This window comes from Vombatus ursinus, unplaced genomic scaffold (assembly GCF_900497805.2).
Source record: "Vombatus ursinus unplaced genomic scaffold, bare-nosed wombat genome assembly UNPS02014841.1, whole genome shotgun sequence".
Taxonomy (NCBI): Eukaryota; Metazoa; Chordata; class Mammalia; order Diprotodontia; family Vombatidae; genus Vombatus; species Vombatus ursinus.
The window spans coordinates 17,634,973-17,648,071 of record NW_020954619.1 but is presented as its reverse complement, the minus strand read 5'-3'; the positions used below and the strand labels follow the sequence as shown (position 1 = coordinate 17,648,071).

Here is a 13,099-nt window from a genome sequence, read left to right as displayed (position 1 = left end):
TTCTCCCCAGGCTTTCTCTGACTTTCAGGGTCCTCTGGCCCTAATAGTTATTCCATCAGTAGAGAGGGAATCCTCTAGGATTCCTAAAAACTCAACTAAAATTACTAACTAAAACACTAAAAACTCATATGGAAGAAATTTATCACCCGTACAGCCCACTAATTTTCTCTGTGCCTCACACTTTATGTGCTAGGCCTTGGTACAGAAATGCCTCAAATTCCCCAGCAGGAAAACAGATACATAAGGAGACACACAAGAGCATTTAAAGCTGAAAGTTGTACTGTATTCCTGTGATAAAGTCCTACCTCCCTTTGTGCTCCTTCCTCTAACACTATATGTCTTTGTACAAACAATATGACAATTAGTCTCTGACACTTGCCAGGCAAACTTTGCTCAACTTGACTTTTATTTGATGACTAAAGACAGTCCAAAGATGGGACAGGGGCGGTGCACTCCGCAAGGTTATTTATTGATGGAAATACTACCTTACTCCCCACAGCTCCATTACCCTATCTTTTTTGATGTGCTGACATTAACAAAAAACTGCTAGTGTGTCAAAAGCTACACTGTAAGTTGCTACCTCAGTTGTATTGGTACCATCTTGCTAAAATTATATTAGTCTAATGGCTCACTTTCTGTATCTCTACACTAAATAAAATAATTTCCAAATCAGTACATTAGTAAAGGTTTTTTTTTAATATTTTGAATAATTCAGAAATGGATCTTAATACAAGCATTTTATATTCAATATGAAAACTCCTAGAGGAGTTACTTTGGGTGCTTGTATGTATTAGCATTTATAGGAGATAAGCTCATTCATCAATTGAAAGCTCTTCAAAAGGAAGTTAAACATGCTTTTAGTTCTGTCGGAGCCTGGAAACAAATGTAGGTGACAGTTGCCAAATGTCTATGAATATAGCTCTTCTTGTGGTTTTTTTTTTTTATTGATTTGTCGCTTTGAAAAGAACAATGCACTCCAGAATGCTAGATGTTTAATTAAAAGCCATTCTTCAGATAATTAATCTTGGAGCCTGCATTATATTGGGGCAGATGCAAAGAAAAGTTATTCTGGCTCATACAAAGGTAGTAAAGCTAATTAAATGCTTTGATATTCCATTACTAATAGGTTGATTTGTGACTATCAAACTATTATGTTATTTCCATTGGCCATGACATGAGGTATATCTCTTGCTCTTATTAGTCATACCAGTTCTTCTCCTTTCCAATATTATCTTTGGTAACCCAATAGAGTTTGGAAGTAAATATTTGGAAGCCCAGAAGAGAAACAAAGGTTAAAAGTGTGAATAAATTCAAGCGATTTTTCTAACTTGTCAAAGCCTGACATCTCATACAAATATCATCAGGCAACCAAATGTCGTGGATGGGCCCAGATTGTGTTTTTATTTAACAAAGTGTACTAAATAGACAGTAGCCCTGGGAAATATATTAGAGAGGAAAGGTCTTTGTGTCTCCCATATGGACAGACTGTAAAATGTGTTTTACTTTATGATTTCCCATTTTAAAATTAAATCGATGCACATAGGGCTTCAGGAGGAAGCTAGGTGGCTCAGTGGATAGAATGCTGAGCCTGGAGTTAGGAAGACCTGAGTTCAAGTCTATTCTCAGACAGTCATTAGCTATGTGACCCTGGGTCACATAAGTCACTTAACTTCTATTTGTCTTAATCCAGCGGAGAAGGAGATGGCAAACCACTACAGCATCTTTGCCAAGAAAACTCCTCTGGATAGTGTGGCCCATGAAGTTGTGAAGAGTTGGACACAACTGAATGACTAAATAACACATATGGCTTCATGAGCTGAATCATGATACTTAATATATCTCTTAAAATGTTGTGCCTGGAAACACCTTTTTCTACAGCATGGAGTTATTTCAAGAAAAAGTAACATTTATAGACAAATTAGAACTAAGATAATGCCTAGAAGCTGATATGTGTATGGAGGTGAAGTGGGGAAAGCAGGGAAAGTGACTTGTAAAGGGACTGTGGACGAGAGAGAGGAAATGGAATAAAAATCTACCCTACATTTGCTGTTGTTCATTTGATTCAGTCTTGTCCAGCTCTTCATGACTCCTGCCCCACGTGAGCTAATGAGGAATCTGGTCATTTTAATCAAGCTACATTTAATCTTGCCAGCATCTGAAAGAAAAATGTTTAATTTTCATTTGATTCAAGGCAGAATTAGGAATATTTGTAAAAAGGAGCTATGGGATCAAAACAAAGAGAAAGTAAGTATAGGAAATAGAATGGAAGAAGAGGGAAAACGAGGGTAAATTGGAGAGAAAGTGGTAGGTTGGCTCAATCAACTCTTGTTTGAGGGGGTAGTTCGAAGCTGATTTTTCTCCATTAAGATAGAGAGGAAAGAGAGAAATTGATCTGAAAAAGAGATAACAAAATAAGAAACAACTGGAGCTGACAGACTGGACGAGGGTGTCCAAGAAGAGAAAGGAGGGGAAGATTAGTTCAGTGTTGAGATTCTGGAGAAGCAAAGGCAGAGCACAGCCATCTGTTTGAGAATTACATATAACTTATTAAATTTGTCTGTCAAAGGAAATTCTTTTTGAGGGGGAAGGAAGGAGAAGCAGGTTGGGATGTCTGGATGTTTATTCCTGTTTCCTTTTTTCTCAAAGACTTGAATTGGTTAGATGGAGAATCTGTTTGCAAATAATTTTACCTGTGTATAAGAAAGGAGGGCATTTTTTTAAGTAGAATTCCTTATAAACAATCATTAGAGAGAAATTGATTCTAACAATTTGTATTTAAATTGGACCTTAAATTAGCCTAATAGTCCCAGATGAGCCATTGTGATCAAATCAACAACTATTTATAGAGCATATTGTGATATAAAGACCACTAACCTCAAAGTTATATCAGAGCAATCCCCCTACCCCACATTCATATATCCTTTGATTAGCACTTCACCGTCTTTAAGTATTAAAATCCATTTTACTTCCTTAATATTATTAGATATCTCAAAGGCCTATGACCAAAATATTATTGAAAAGGATATTATAGCAGATAATATCTTTAGTTATGAATGAATAGTTCATTAAAAAACACAAATAAGTATAAAATTATACTGGGGAGTAATTTCTCTTAGAGTTACATAATGTTTCCTATGAGTTTTATTTATGCAGGAAATTTAAATTATACCTTTGACTTATGTTCACTGATAATTTTTCTTTCCTTTTTTCCCTCAATTCAGAAAGAAACAAAAGTTTTGAAATGTCTTCTTTTGTGGAAACCAAAGGACTTGAGCAACTGACAAAGTCTCCAGTAGAATTTGTAGAGTATCCTTTACCCAAAGTCTTTGACTTGATGCCACAGAGGTTAACTGTTTTTCATTTGAAATTTATTTATCAATGAGGGGGAGGATGATAGAAAAAAATTATCTTCTAGATCTATGATTCTTATATTTAGGTTGCCTGACCTATAAAAATCTCCATATATTTAGGAATAGCATTGAGGTTATTACTGACAACAAAAGTCTTATACTTTCAAAAGAGTTTAAAAGCACTCTTTTATTATCATTAACTGGTAAAATTTTGTTTATTTAAAATAACAACTGAATCTTTTTAAACTATTTTTAAAGTTTTGAGTTCCAAATTCTATCTCTCCTTCCGTTCCTTTCTTCCACCCTTCCTGAGATGATAAGCAATCTAATATAGTTTATACATGAGCAATCATGTAAAACATTTCCCTATTAGTCATTTTGTATAAGAAGACTTAGAGAGAGAGAGAGAGGGAAAGAAAGAAAGAGAAGGAGAGAGAGGGAGGGAGAGAGAGAAAGAAAGAAAGAAAGAGAGAAAGAAAGTAAGAGAAAGAGAAAAATAGCATGCTTCAGTCTGTATTCAGACAATATCAGTTCTTCCTTTGGAGGCAGATAGCTTGCTTCATCATTAGTCTTTTGGGATTGTCTTGGATCATTATTGTATTGCTGAGAATATCTAAGTCATTCACAATTCTTCATTGTGGTGTTGCCACTATTGTGTACAGTGTTTTCCTGGTCTGCTCACTTCATTTTGCATCAGGTCGTGTAAGTCTTCCCAGGTTTTTCTGAAATCATCCTGCTTGTCATTTCTTATAGCACAATAATTTTCCATCACAATCATACCCCAGCTTGTTTAGCCACTCCCCAAATGATGGACATCCCCATATTTCCAATTCTTAGACACCACCAAAAAAAAGCTGCTCTAAATATTTTTGTACAAATTGGTGCTTTTCCCTTTCTTATGTCTCTGGGATATAAACCTAGCAGTGGTATTGCTGGATCAAAGGATATACACAGTTTTTTAGCCCTTTGGGCATATTTCCAAATTGCTCTTCAGAATGTTTAGATCAGTTCACAATTCCACCATCAGTGCATTAGTGTCCCAGTTTCCCCACAGCCCCTCTAACATTTATCATTTTCCTTTTTTTGTCATATTAGTCAATCTGATAGATGTGAGGTTTTCTAATTTCTCTAATTTTTCTAATTTCTCTAATCAAGAGTGAATAGAACATTTTTTCGTATGACTATAGATACCTTTCATTTATTTACCTGAAATCTGACTGTTTATATCCTTTGATCATTTGTCAATTGGGGAATGACTTGTATTTTTATAAATTTGACTCAGTTCTCTATATATTTGAGAAATGAAGACTTTGTCAGAGATTCTTGCTGTAAAGATTGTTTCCCAGCTTTCTGCTTTCCTTCTAATCTTAGTTGCATTGGTTTTGTTTTGCAATAACTTTTTAATTTAATATAATCAAAATTATCTATTTGACATTTCATAATGCTTTCTATCTCATTTGGTTATAAGTTCTTTCCTTCTTTATAGATCTGAACAGCAGACTATTCCTTGCTCTTCTAATTTGCTTGTGGTATCACCCTTTACATCTAGATCATGTATCCATTTTGACCTTATCTTGGTATATGGTGTAAGATGTTGGTCTATGCCTAGTTTGTGTCATATTGTATCTCAGTTTTCCCAGCAGTTTTTTGTCAGATAGTGATTTCTTATCTCAGAGGCTGGGGTTTTGGGTTTATCAAACACTATGTTACTATGGTCATTTACTACTGTGTCTTGTGTACCTAATCTATTCCCCTGATCCACTGCTCTATTTCTTATCCAGTACTAGATTGTTTTGATAGTTACTGCTTTATAGTACAATTTGAGAATCAGTATGTCTAGATAACTTCCTTCTCATTTTTTCATTGATTCCCTTAATATCCTTCACATTTTGTTCTTCCAAATGAATTTTGTTATTATTTTTTCTACCTAAATAATTTTTCATAGTGTGATTGACAGCCACTGAATCTAAGCAATAATTATTGTGTGACTGACTCAATGAGTTTTACTGTTAAAAGTATGTACTTAACATGTAAGATCATATAATTCCAGGGTTGAAGTGACATCAAAGGTCATTTAGAGATTCCTACCCAATTCAGGAAAGCACTTTGTTATTCTTAGAAGCGTCTTATAAATGGTAGTTAATATTATTATCATTGTTGTTATTTATAAAACAGCTGTGATATTCATCTTCTGCATGAATACTTCTAGTGATAGAGAACTTACTCTCTTAGAAGTAACTCATTTCATTTTTAGACAGTTGTAATTGTTAGAAAGTTATTTCTTATATTGAGCTATAATCTCCTTCCTTCTGATGTCTACCTGGTCATCATCATGCTATACTTTATAAGTAAGTAAAATAAATCTAATATATCTTTCTGGTGGCAGCTATTCAGATATTTTAAGGAAGCCTTCCTATCCCTTCTTCTTTTACACCCAGTTTATTCTTCTACCAGGAAAACATCTCTAATTCATAGTATTTTATATTCATAGACTTAGAGTTAGAGGCAACCTCAGGTCATTTTACAGATGAGGAAACTGAGGCCGAGACGGGTTAAATAATACACCAAGGTCACACAAGTAGTAAAATATCCATTCCAGGATTTGAGCTAAGGTCTTCTCTATCCAGTTAGGTGGATTCCTAATTGGTTGAGTGAACAAAACCAGAGAATACTTGTTAACAGCTCACTAACATCCTCTAGAGAGGTCACTAGTTGAGTTCCTCAGGTGTCTCTCCTTGACTTTGTGTTGCTTTACATTTTGATAAATTAGGCGGTTTAGATAAAGGAACTGATGTTGTTTCACTGTACAAGAGCAGACTTAACAGGAACATATAATATCTTTCTTCAAATATCTGAAGAATTTCTGTATAGACGAAGGATTCAACTTGTTATACTTGACCCTTAAGGGTAGAGTTAGAAATAATGGGTGGGAGTTGAGATGAAAATTTAGAATTAATATAAGGAAAAAATTCGAATGACTAGAAACTATTCAGAAGTGTAGTGTTCTCCCTGAAGAGGCAAGTGAATGCCCCTACCTCCAACTGTAGATCTTCAAGCAAAGGTTGGATGACTTTTTGCATTGTAGAGGGGATTTCTCTACAGGTACAAGTTGGACTAGATAGCCTATAATGGCCCATCTAATTCTGGGATTCCTGACTCTTGTTCTAACAAGTATTTTTTTTAAATGTTAATAACCCACAGGGGCTGGTCCCTTAATGAGGAAATAAAGGAAATAAAAGCTTAATTCCAATTTAAACATTGGTTGTCAATATAATATCAAAGTAATTGCTCTTAATTGCTAGCATTATATAGTGCTTTAAGATTTCCAAAATGCTTTAGACACATTATCTCATTAATAAAGTAGTTAAATACAAGGTAGTTTAAGAATGAGAACACTAACAACTTGTGGGGAGGGATAAAAAAGACCTCTTAGTGAAGGTGATGCTAGAGCTGAAGAGAGAAAGGAAGGAAGGAAATCTGAAGAGGAACTGCAATCCAAGCATCAGGGGAATCAATAGTGCAAGGGCACACAAATAGTGTTGTGAATTCCCCTTCAAAAAAACATTTAAGGCATTTAGTGTCCCATTAGGTGTCTCTAGTTACTGAGAGAAATCTCTGACCATTAATTTATTGGTTATTGAATAGCCTAATTAATAAATTGATTATTAATTACCCAGAAAATGTTAATAACCCTGGGAGAGCTATCTCCTTAAGCAATACCTGCGGCCATCAATTTCCACAAAAGTCTTTCTCTAATGCCTTCCTGTGGGGGGGTGCATATGATCCTGAGTTCTGAAAGACTTTAGCAACAGAGTACTAATTATTTTTTTTTCAGCCAAAGACAAGGTTTATTAGAACATCAGTCATATTGGGCAGACTCTTAAGGAGTCTGAAGATTAGTTAACTATTGGCTAGATTCTAAGAATCTGAGCAGTGGCTAGATTTTAAGAATCTAAGCCAATAGAGTACTTGTTAATCTGTTAATCCATTATGACTGTTTACTAGGTTAGAGATGGGCTATAAATCTGATAGTGTAAAGGTACTCACATTGATGAGAACCCTGAACTTTCAAAGTATTGAAGTATGGGCATCTGTCCCAAAAAATGAATTAGATTCATCAAAAGGCTGCCACGTAAAAATTAATCCTTTGTTACCCAAATACCTTCTACATTGCTCTTCTTTGTTCAGATTTGTAGATCTCCACACATGTATATCTTACTCATATATAGTGCTATCCCATTGCTATTTCTATCAATAATATTTCTTAGAACTAGGTATAACATTTCTTTATCCCATTCTAGTTATAAATCTTAACTTATCAAATGTCTGCAATACCTGTAAGATCACAGATAATTGTAGACATTTCACTTGGTTTATAATTTACATGCCATAGGCATTAATATATGGATATCTGAGGTCATAATTATTACTTGCAGTAAAGAAAATTGGAAAAGGAATTTAGGTTACCAAAAGTGCCTGCATAATTCAAGGAAACTGTCCGAAATAGCACAAATTAGGAAAATGAAGCTGCCCATACCATTCTATTTGTCAATAGTGATAGAATAATGGGATAATGATAAATTCCTAACAATTAGAGGTATCCAAAACTAGAATGTGCAACATCAGGATACAAGGAGGTCCCAAATACTGCAAGATTTTCAGCAAATGTTCGATTACCACTAGGCCAAGTATTTTGTAGATGAGATTCCTCTTCAGGTATGGATTGGACGAGATGACCCTGAAGTCCCTTCCCATCCTGAAATTCTGTGATTTTAAGTAATGTCAATGTATTTATTAGAAAGTGAGTGGCTTTGTTATACTTTATATTATACTATATATTATGCTATGATATTTTAAGCAAAATGAGTTTTTCAAGACTAACCTTCTAGTTTAACATTTCAACAAACATTCACTACACTAATCAAATATGTGAACTCCTAACTAATTCAGGAAGTCAATTGGTTCACTGCTTCACTATCCTACAATATAGCGTCCCTTATCTTGAACTGCTTTAAGAAATGTCTTTTGGGGGGCAGCTAGGTGGCACAAGGGATAGAGCCCTGGCCCTGAAGTCTGGAGGACCTGAGCTCAAATCTGGCCTCAGACCAAACACTTGACACTTACTAGCTGTTTGACCCTGGGCAAGTTACTTAACTCCAACTGCCTAAAAATGAAAAAAAAATTCCTTTTAGGCTTTTACAGGAGAAGGGAAACAGGGGAAGGTGAGAGGGAATGAGTGAATCTTATTCTCATAGGATTTGGCTTAAGGAGGGAATAACATACACACTCATTTGGGTGTGGAAATCTGTCTTACCCTACAGGAAAATAGGGGGGAAGGGGATAAGAGATCAGGGGGATGATAGAGGACAAATTGGGGGAGAAGGTAATCAGAAGCAAACACTTCTAGGGAGGGACAGGGTCAAAAGAGAGAATAGAATAAATGGGAGACGAGATAGGATTAAGGGAAATATACTTAGTTTTTTCACAACATGATTACTATGGAAATGTTTTGCAGGGCTACACATGTATAACCTATATGAAGTTACTTGCTTTCTCAATGAGGGTAGGTGGGGAGGGAGGAAGGAAGAAAATTTGGAACCTTAAAGTTTTAAAAACAGATGTTAAAAAATTGTTTTCACATGCAACTGGGAAATAAGATATACAAGCAATGGGGTATAGAAATTTATCCTGCCCTATAGAAAAATTGAAGGGGAAGGGGATAAGAGAAGGGGCGGGGCAGAGATAGAAGGGAGGGGTATTCAGATTAGAGGAAGGGGTATTCAGAATGCATGCCATCTTGGGGTGGGGGGAGGGACGAGATGGGAAGAAGATTTGGAACTCAAAATCTTGTGGAAATGAATGTTAAAAACTAAAAATAAATTAATAAAAAATTTTAAAAAGAAACTAAAAAATGCCTTTTAGAGGATGATGCCATGATGCTGATTAACTTATTTTCCAGATAGGTAAGACAATATAGAGTTCTAGATATATAATTAATTATAATAAAAATCAAAATATGAAACAAGAGTAACTTCTATTTGTTAACTTTCTTATGTTAGGCATCCTAAAATGTGCCATCGTGTTCACAAGTAGAAACAGCACTGATAGAAAAATATAAGACAAAATAGAAAACAGAGAGTCACTATGTGGAAGCATATGAGCGGCTCCCTCTAAACAGATGTTACTGTGAAGTAAGTGGAGTTGTAATAGGAAAATTTAGGTTTGATATAAGGAAAAACTTCCTAACAGTGTTAACTTTCATGAAGTGAAATTCGTTGGCTTTGGAGGTTGCCTCTCACTGAAGGTCTTTAAGCGAAAGCTAAGTGACCCATTTGTTAGGCATATTATAACACAATTTTTATTCAACAGTATATTGAACAAAATGGCCTCTGATGTCCCATCTAACTGATTCTGTGAATCCCTGCATATGATTTGTCTGTTTTCAAAGACTACGGTTCTTTCCATTTGTCATTGCCCTATAGGAATACCATTGTTTGTACAATCCATGAAATCATGGTTTGTTTTTTTCTTCCTTCGAAACTATGTCCCAAATCCATCTCTTCCCAGAAAACTTCTCCAGTGAATCCCACATGTTTCTGGCTACTCCAGCTGTTCCATCAACACATATGCATGACTTATATAAAGCTGCTTACTAGTTAAATGCTCAAATTATATCTGTTTCCTATGCTCTTATGTGGTTTTATGTGTACTTGAGGCATTTCCCCAGCTGTATCTTAGATCTCTTTTTCCTTTTGAACTTCTCACAGAATTACAGAATGTACAGTCAGTATCATTAATTAATTTTGTAGCAAATGTAATGAAAGGACCACTGGATTTGGAGACAAGGGAAATAGTTTCAAATGATGGCCTTGCTGTTTGCTATCTGGGCTATCTTTGGGCAAGTCATTTAACCCCTCTTGGCCTTGATTTGTAAAATGATGGAATTAGACTAAATGATATTTTCACTCTTGAAACTATGATCCTACTTAACTATCCTTACCTAGATATAACAAAATGCAGCTTAGTAGGATTTATCCAAAGGGAACGCGTGTGGATTCCTCAAATTACATGCCCCAAGTCTTCTGGAATGCTGGATGTCAAATGGTGGCTCTTAACTTCCAAACAGTAGGTAAGTAGAACTCTTTCCTTTACTCTTAAGTCAGAAAAAAGGTTAGTTTTAAAATAAACTACTTTATAGGTTAAATAATCTTTTGTGGATTGGCTTGGGAACCCAATCAGCAAGGATAACTTTGTTCCTGTGGGAATATAAATCATTAACCAACTTGCAAACAAATGTTTGAAATACATGGATCTATAAATTGGTAACTCCTTGCAATCCCCATGTTAATGGAAAATAGCTGTAGTGTAGTAATTCAAAATTGGTGAAAATTTGTCAATTCAATCAAACTTTTTCAAATGAACACTTTTTTTGCATAGCAAATATATCTATTTTATGAGGGAGAGTCAGTAACTAAGATGAATTTTCATTTTTGTAGGCAATATTTACTTATAATGGATGTATAATAGGGAACAAGTGATTGACTATATGGCTATTGAATAGCCTAGGTAAATTCATAAAAGTTAATCACCAAGTCAGCAGCCTGAGTGATGAATTCTGGGGTCATAGTAACCCATGAAGAACATTTACAAAGATTTTGAGAAGTTGCAATTTTCATTGGTAGAACAAGTACCTCTTCTAATTATTCTTTTTTTAAAAGCAACTTTAAGTATTTAAGTAGTTTATACATCATTAGCCTGAATATGTGACATTCATAGTTTTCTTTAAATATTGATAATCATCATAACAACAATGGCTAGCATTTGTATAGTGCTTCAAGGTTTGCAAAATGCTTTACAAATATTTCATTTTATCCTCACAACATTGAGAAGTAGGTACTATTATTATTCCCATTTTTTAGCTGAAGAAACTGAGGCAGATAAGTTTTTTTTTTTAAGTAAAAAGGGTCACATAGCTAGTAAGTCTATGAGGCTTGATTTGATCATGTCTTCCTGACTTCAGGTTCAGAGCTCTATCCACTGTGCCACTTAATTACCTAAATATAAAGTTGGTAACATTTTTATAGGTTTCTGAAATAAAGTACTTCAAAGATACACTTCAGTCAATATTAGTTACTGTTTTACATTCATTATTTGAGAGTCCATGTGGCATATTGGGGAGTGTATAAGACTGAGAGCCTGGAAAATCTGGATTTACACTCTGCCTCTAACATTTACTGGCTGTGTGAACCTATGCAAAAGTCATTTCAGGTGTAAGAGGCTTAATTTCCTCATCTGGAAGATGAAGTAATGAATAGTGTTTGGGCTTCAGCCTTGGGAACCTAAAAGATCTGGATTCGTATCTTCTTCTAGCCCAAACTGGCTATGTAACTCTGGGCAAGTAAGAATCTCTCACTATCCCTAACCAATTTTAAGACTATAAATTTCAGAAGTTGCAGATCTTCTTTGGTAGAAGGAGCTTCTTTACCAGCTGTTAAATATACAATGAAATTATAGGTCTGTGCCTACCATTCCTCCTGAAAAATATCAACTGTAGTACCTCCAATAGGTTGTTTAGGACATTCAAATGAGATAATGATGTCAAGTGGTGTGCAGACTTTGTAGGATTCTTTTGCTATTGACTATTATCATGTTCATGCCAATATCACAATTAGTTGAATTCCTAGAATGTATACTAGGGTACGTAAGCACAGAAAGCTGCCCAGGAGCATGTTGACCATTGAGAATGACATACTTTGGGATTAAAAGTTATCTGTGGACTATCTATTAAGAGAATAACCTTCAGGGATAAATGGTACATATTTAGTTATATTAGTAATATGTGATATACTGATGAAAAAAGGATAGTCAAAACACTGGGATAATGATAAAATAATAATTTAAATAAAATAATTATAATATATGTACATATAATATATAAAATAATGACAAAATATTTGAAATAAAATAAATAATAAAGATTGTTCTAAATTACTATAAATTATATATAAGATTATTATCAAATATGATATCTAATGTTTATGTTAATGAACATGAAATCACCTTCCCTTTCTCTTCTCCACTACTTGAAATAGATTTATGTTAAATCTGTCTTTTTCATGTTCAGACTTGGCTATGCAATTGAACTTGGGAATGTATGAATACAATGGGAAAAGTGGTTACAGACTAAAGCCAGAATTTATGAGACGACCAGACAAGCATTTTGATCCATTTACTGAAGGTATCGTGGATGGCATAGTAGCCAATACTTTATCTGTTAAGGTATGTAAGTATGGTTATAAAATCACCTTAGAAAAGCACTGCATTTTGGCATGAGCAAGAAACTTATACAATGATAAACTGGTTTCTATCCTACTCTCAACCCACCAAAACAGAGTAAAAAAAGATACATGATCAACATGGGTGCCAATCTTTCTCATTTATTTGAATATGCTACGAATAAATGTACCATAGAAAGACTTATTTAGGAATCTGTGTAGAACACGATAATCCTATTGGTATTAGTCTTTTAAATTACGAGTATATTAGATTGGGATATAAATGAAGAAAATATTCCCTTTGTAATTTTTATTAAAAACATTGAATAAAAATATTCTATCCCTATATATTTGTATTTGGGGATTTACTAGAGTATCACGGGATTTTAAAGAGAATTGTTAATAACTTCAAACAAAACTAACACTATGTAACTAACACTGAGAAATTAATTTCCAGTGCCATGTTAACATTCT

General features: G+C 34.4%; 1 protein-coding gene across 2 annotated transcripts in view; it reads left to right on the top strand.

Moving 5' to 3' along the window:
* PLCB1 (phospholipase C beta 1) overlaps positions 1 to 13,099 on the top strand; it is an 840,557-nt gene that overhangs the window by 689,127 nt on the left and 138,331 nt on the right. For both annotated transcript variants that reach the window (XM_027840410.1, XM_027840412.1), the window contains exons 17-19: positions 3,222 to 3,306; positions 10,355 to 10,479; positions 12,475 to 12,629. In XM_027840410.1, the coding sequence (XP_027696211.1) occupies positions 3,222 to 3,306; positions 10,355 to 10,479; positions 12,475 to 12,629 (365 nt within the window). The remainder of the gene's footprint in view (positions 1 to 3,221; positions 3,307 to 10,354; positions 10,480 to 12,474; positions 12,630 to 13,099) is intronic.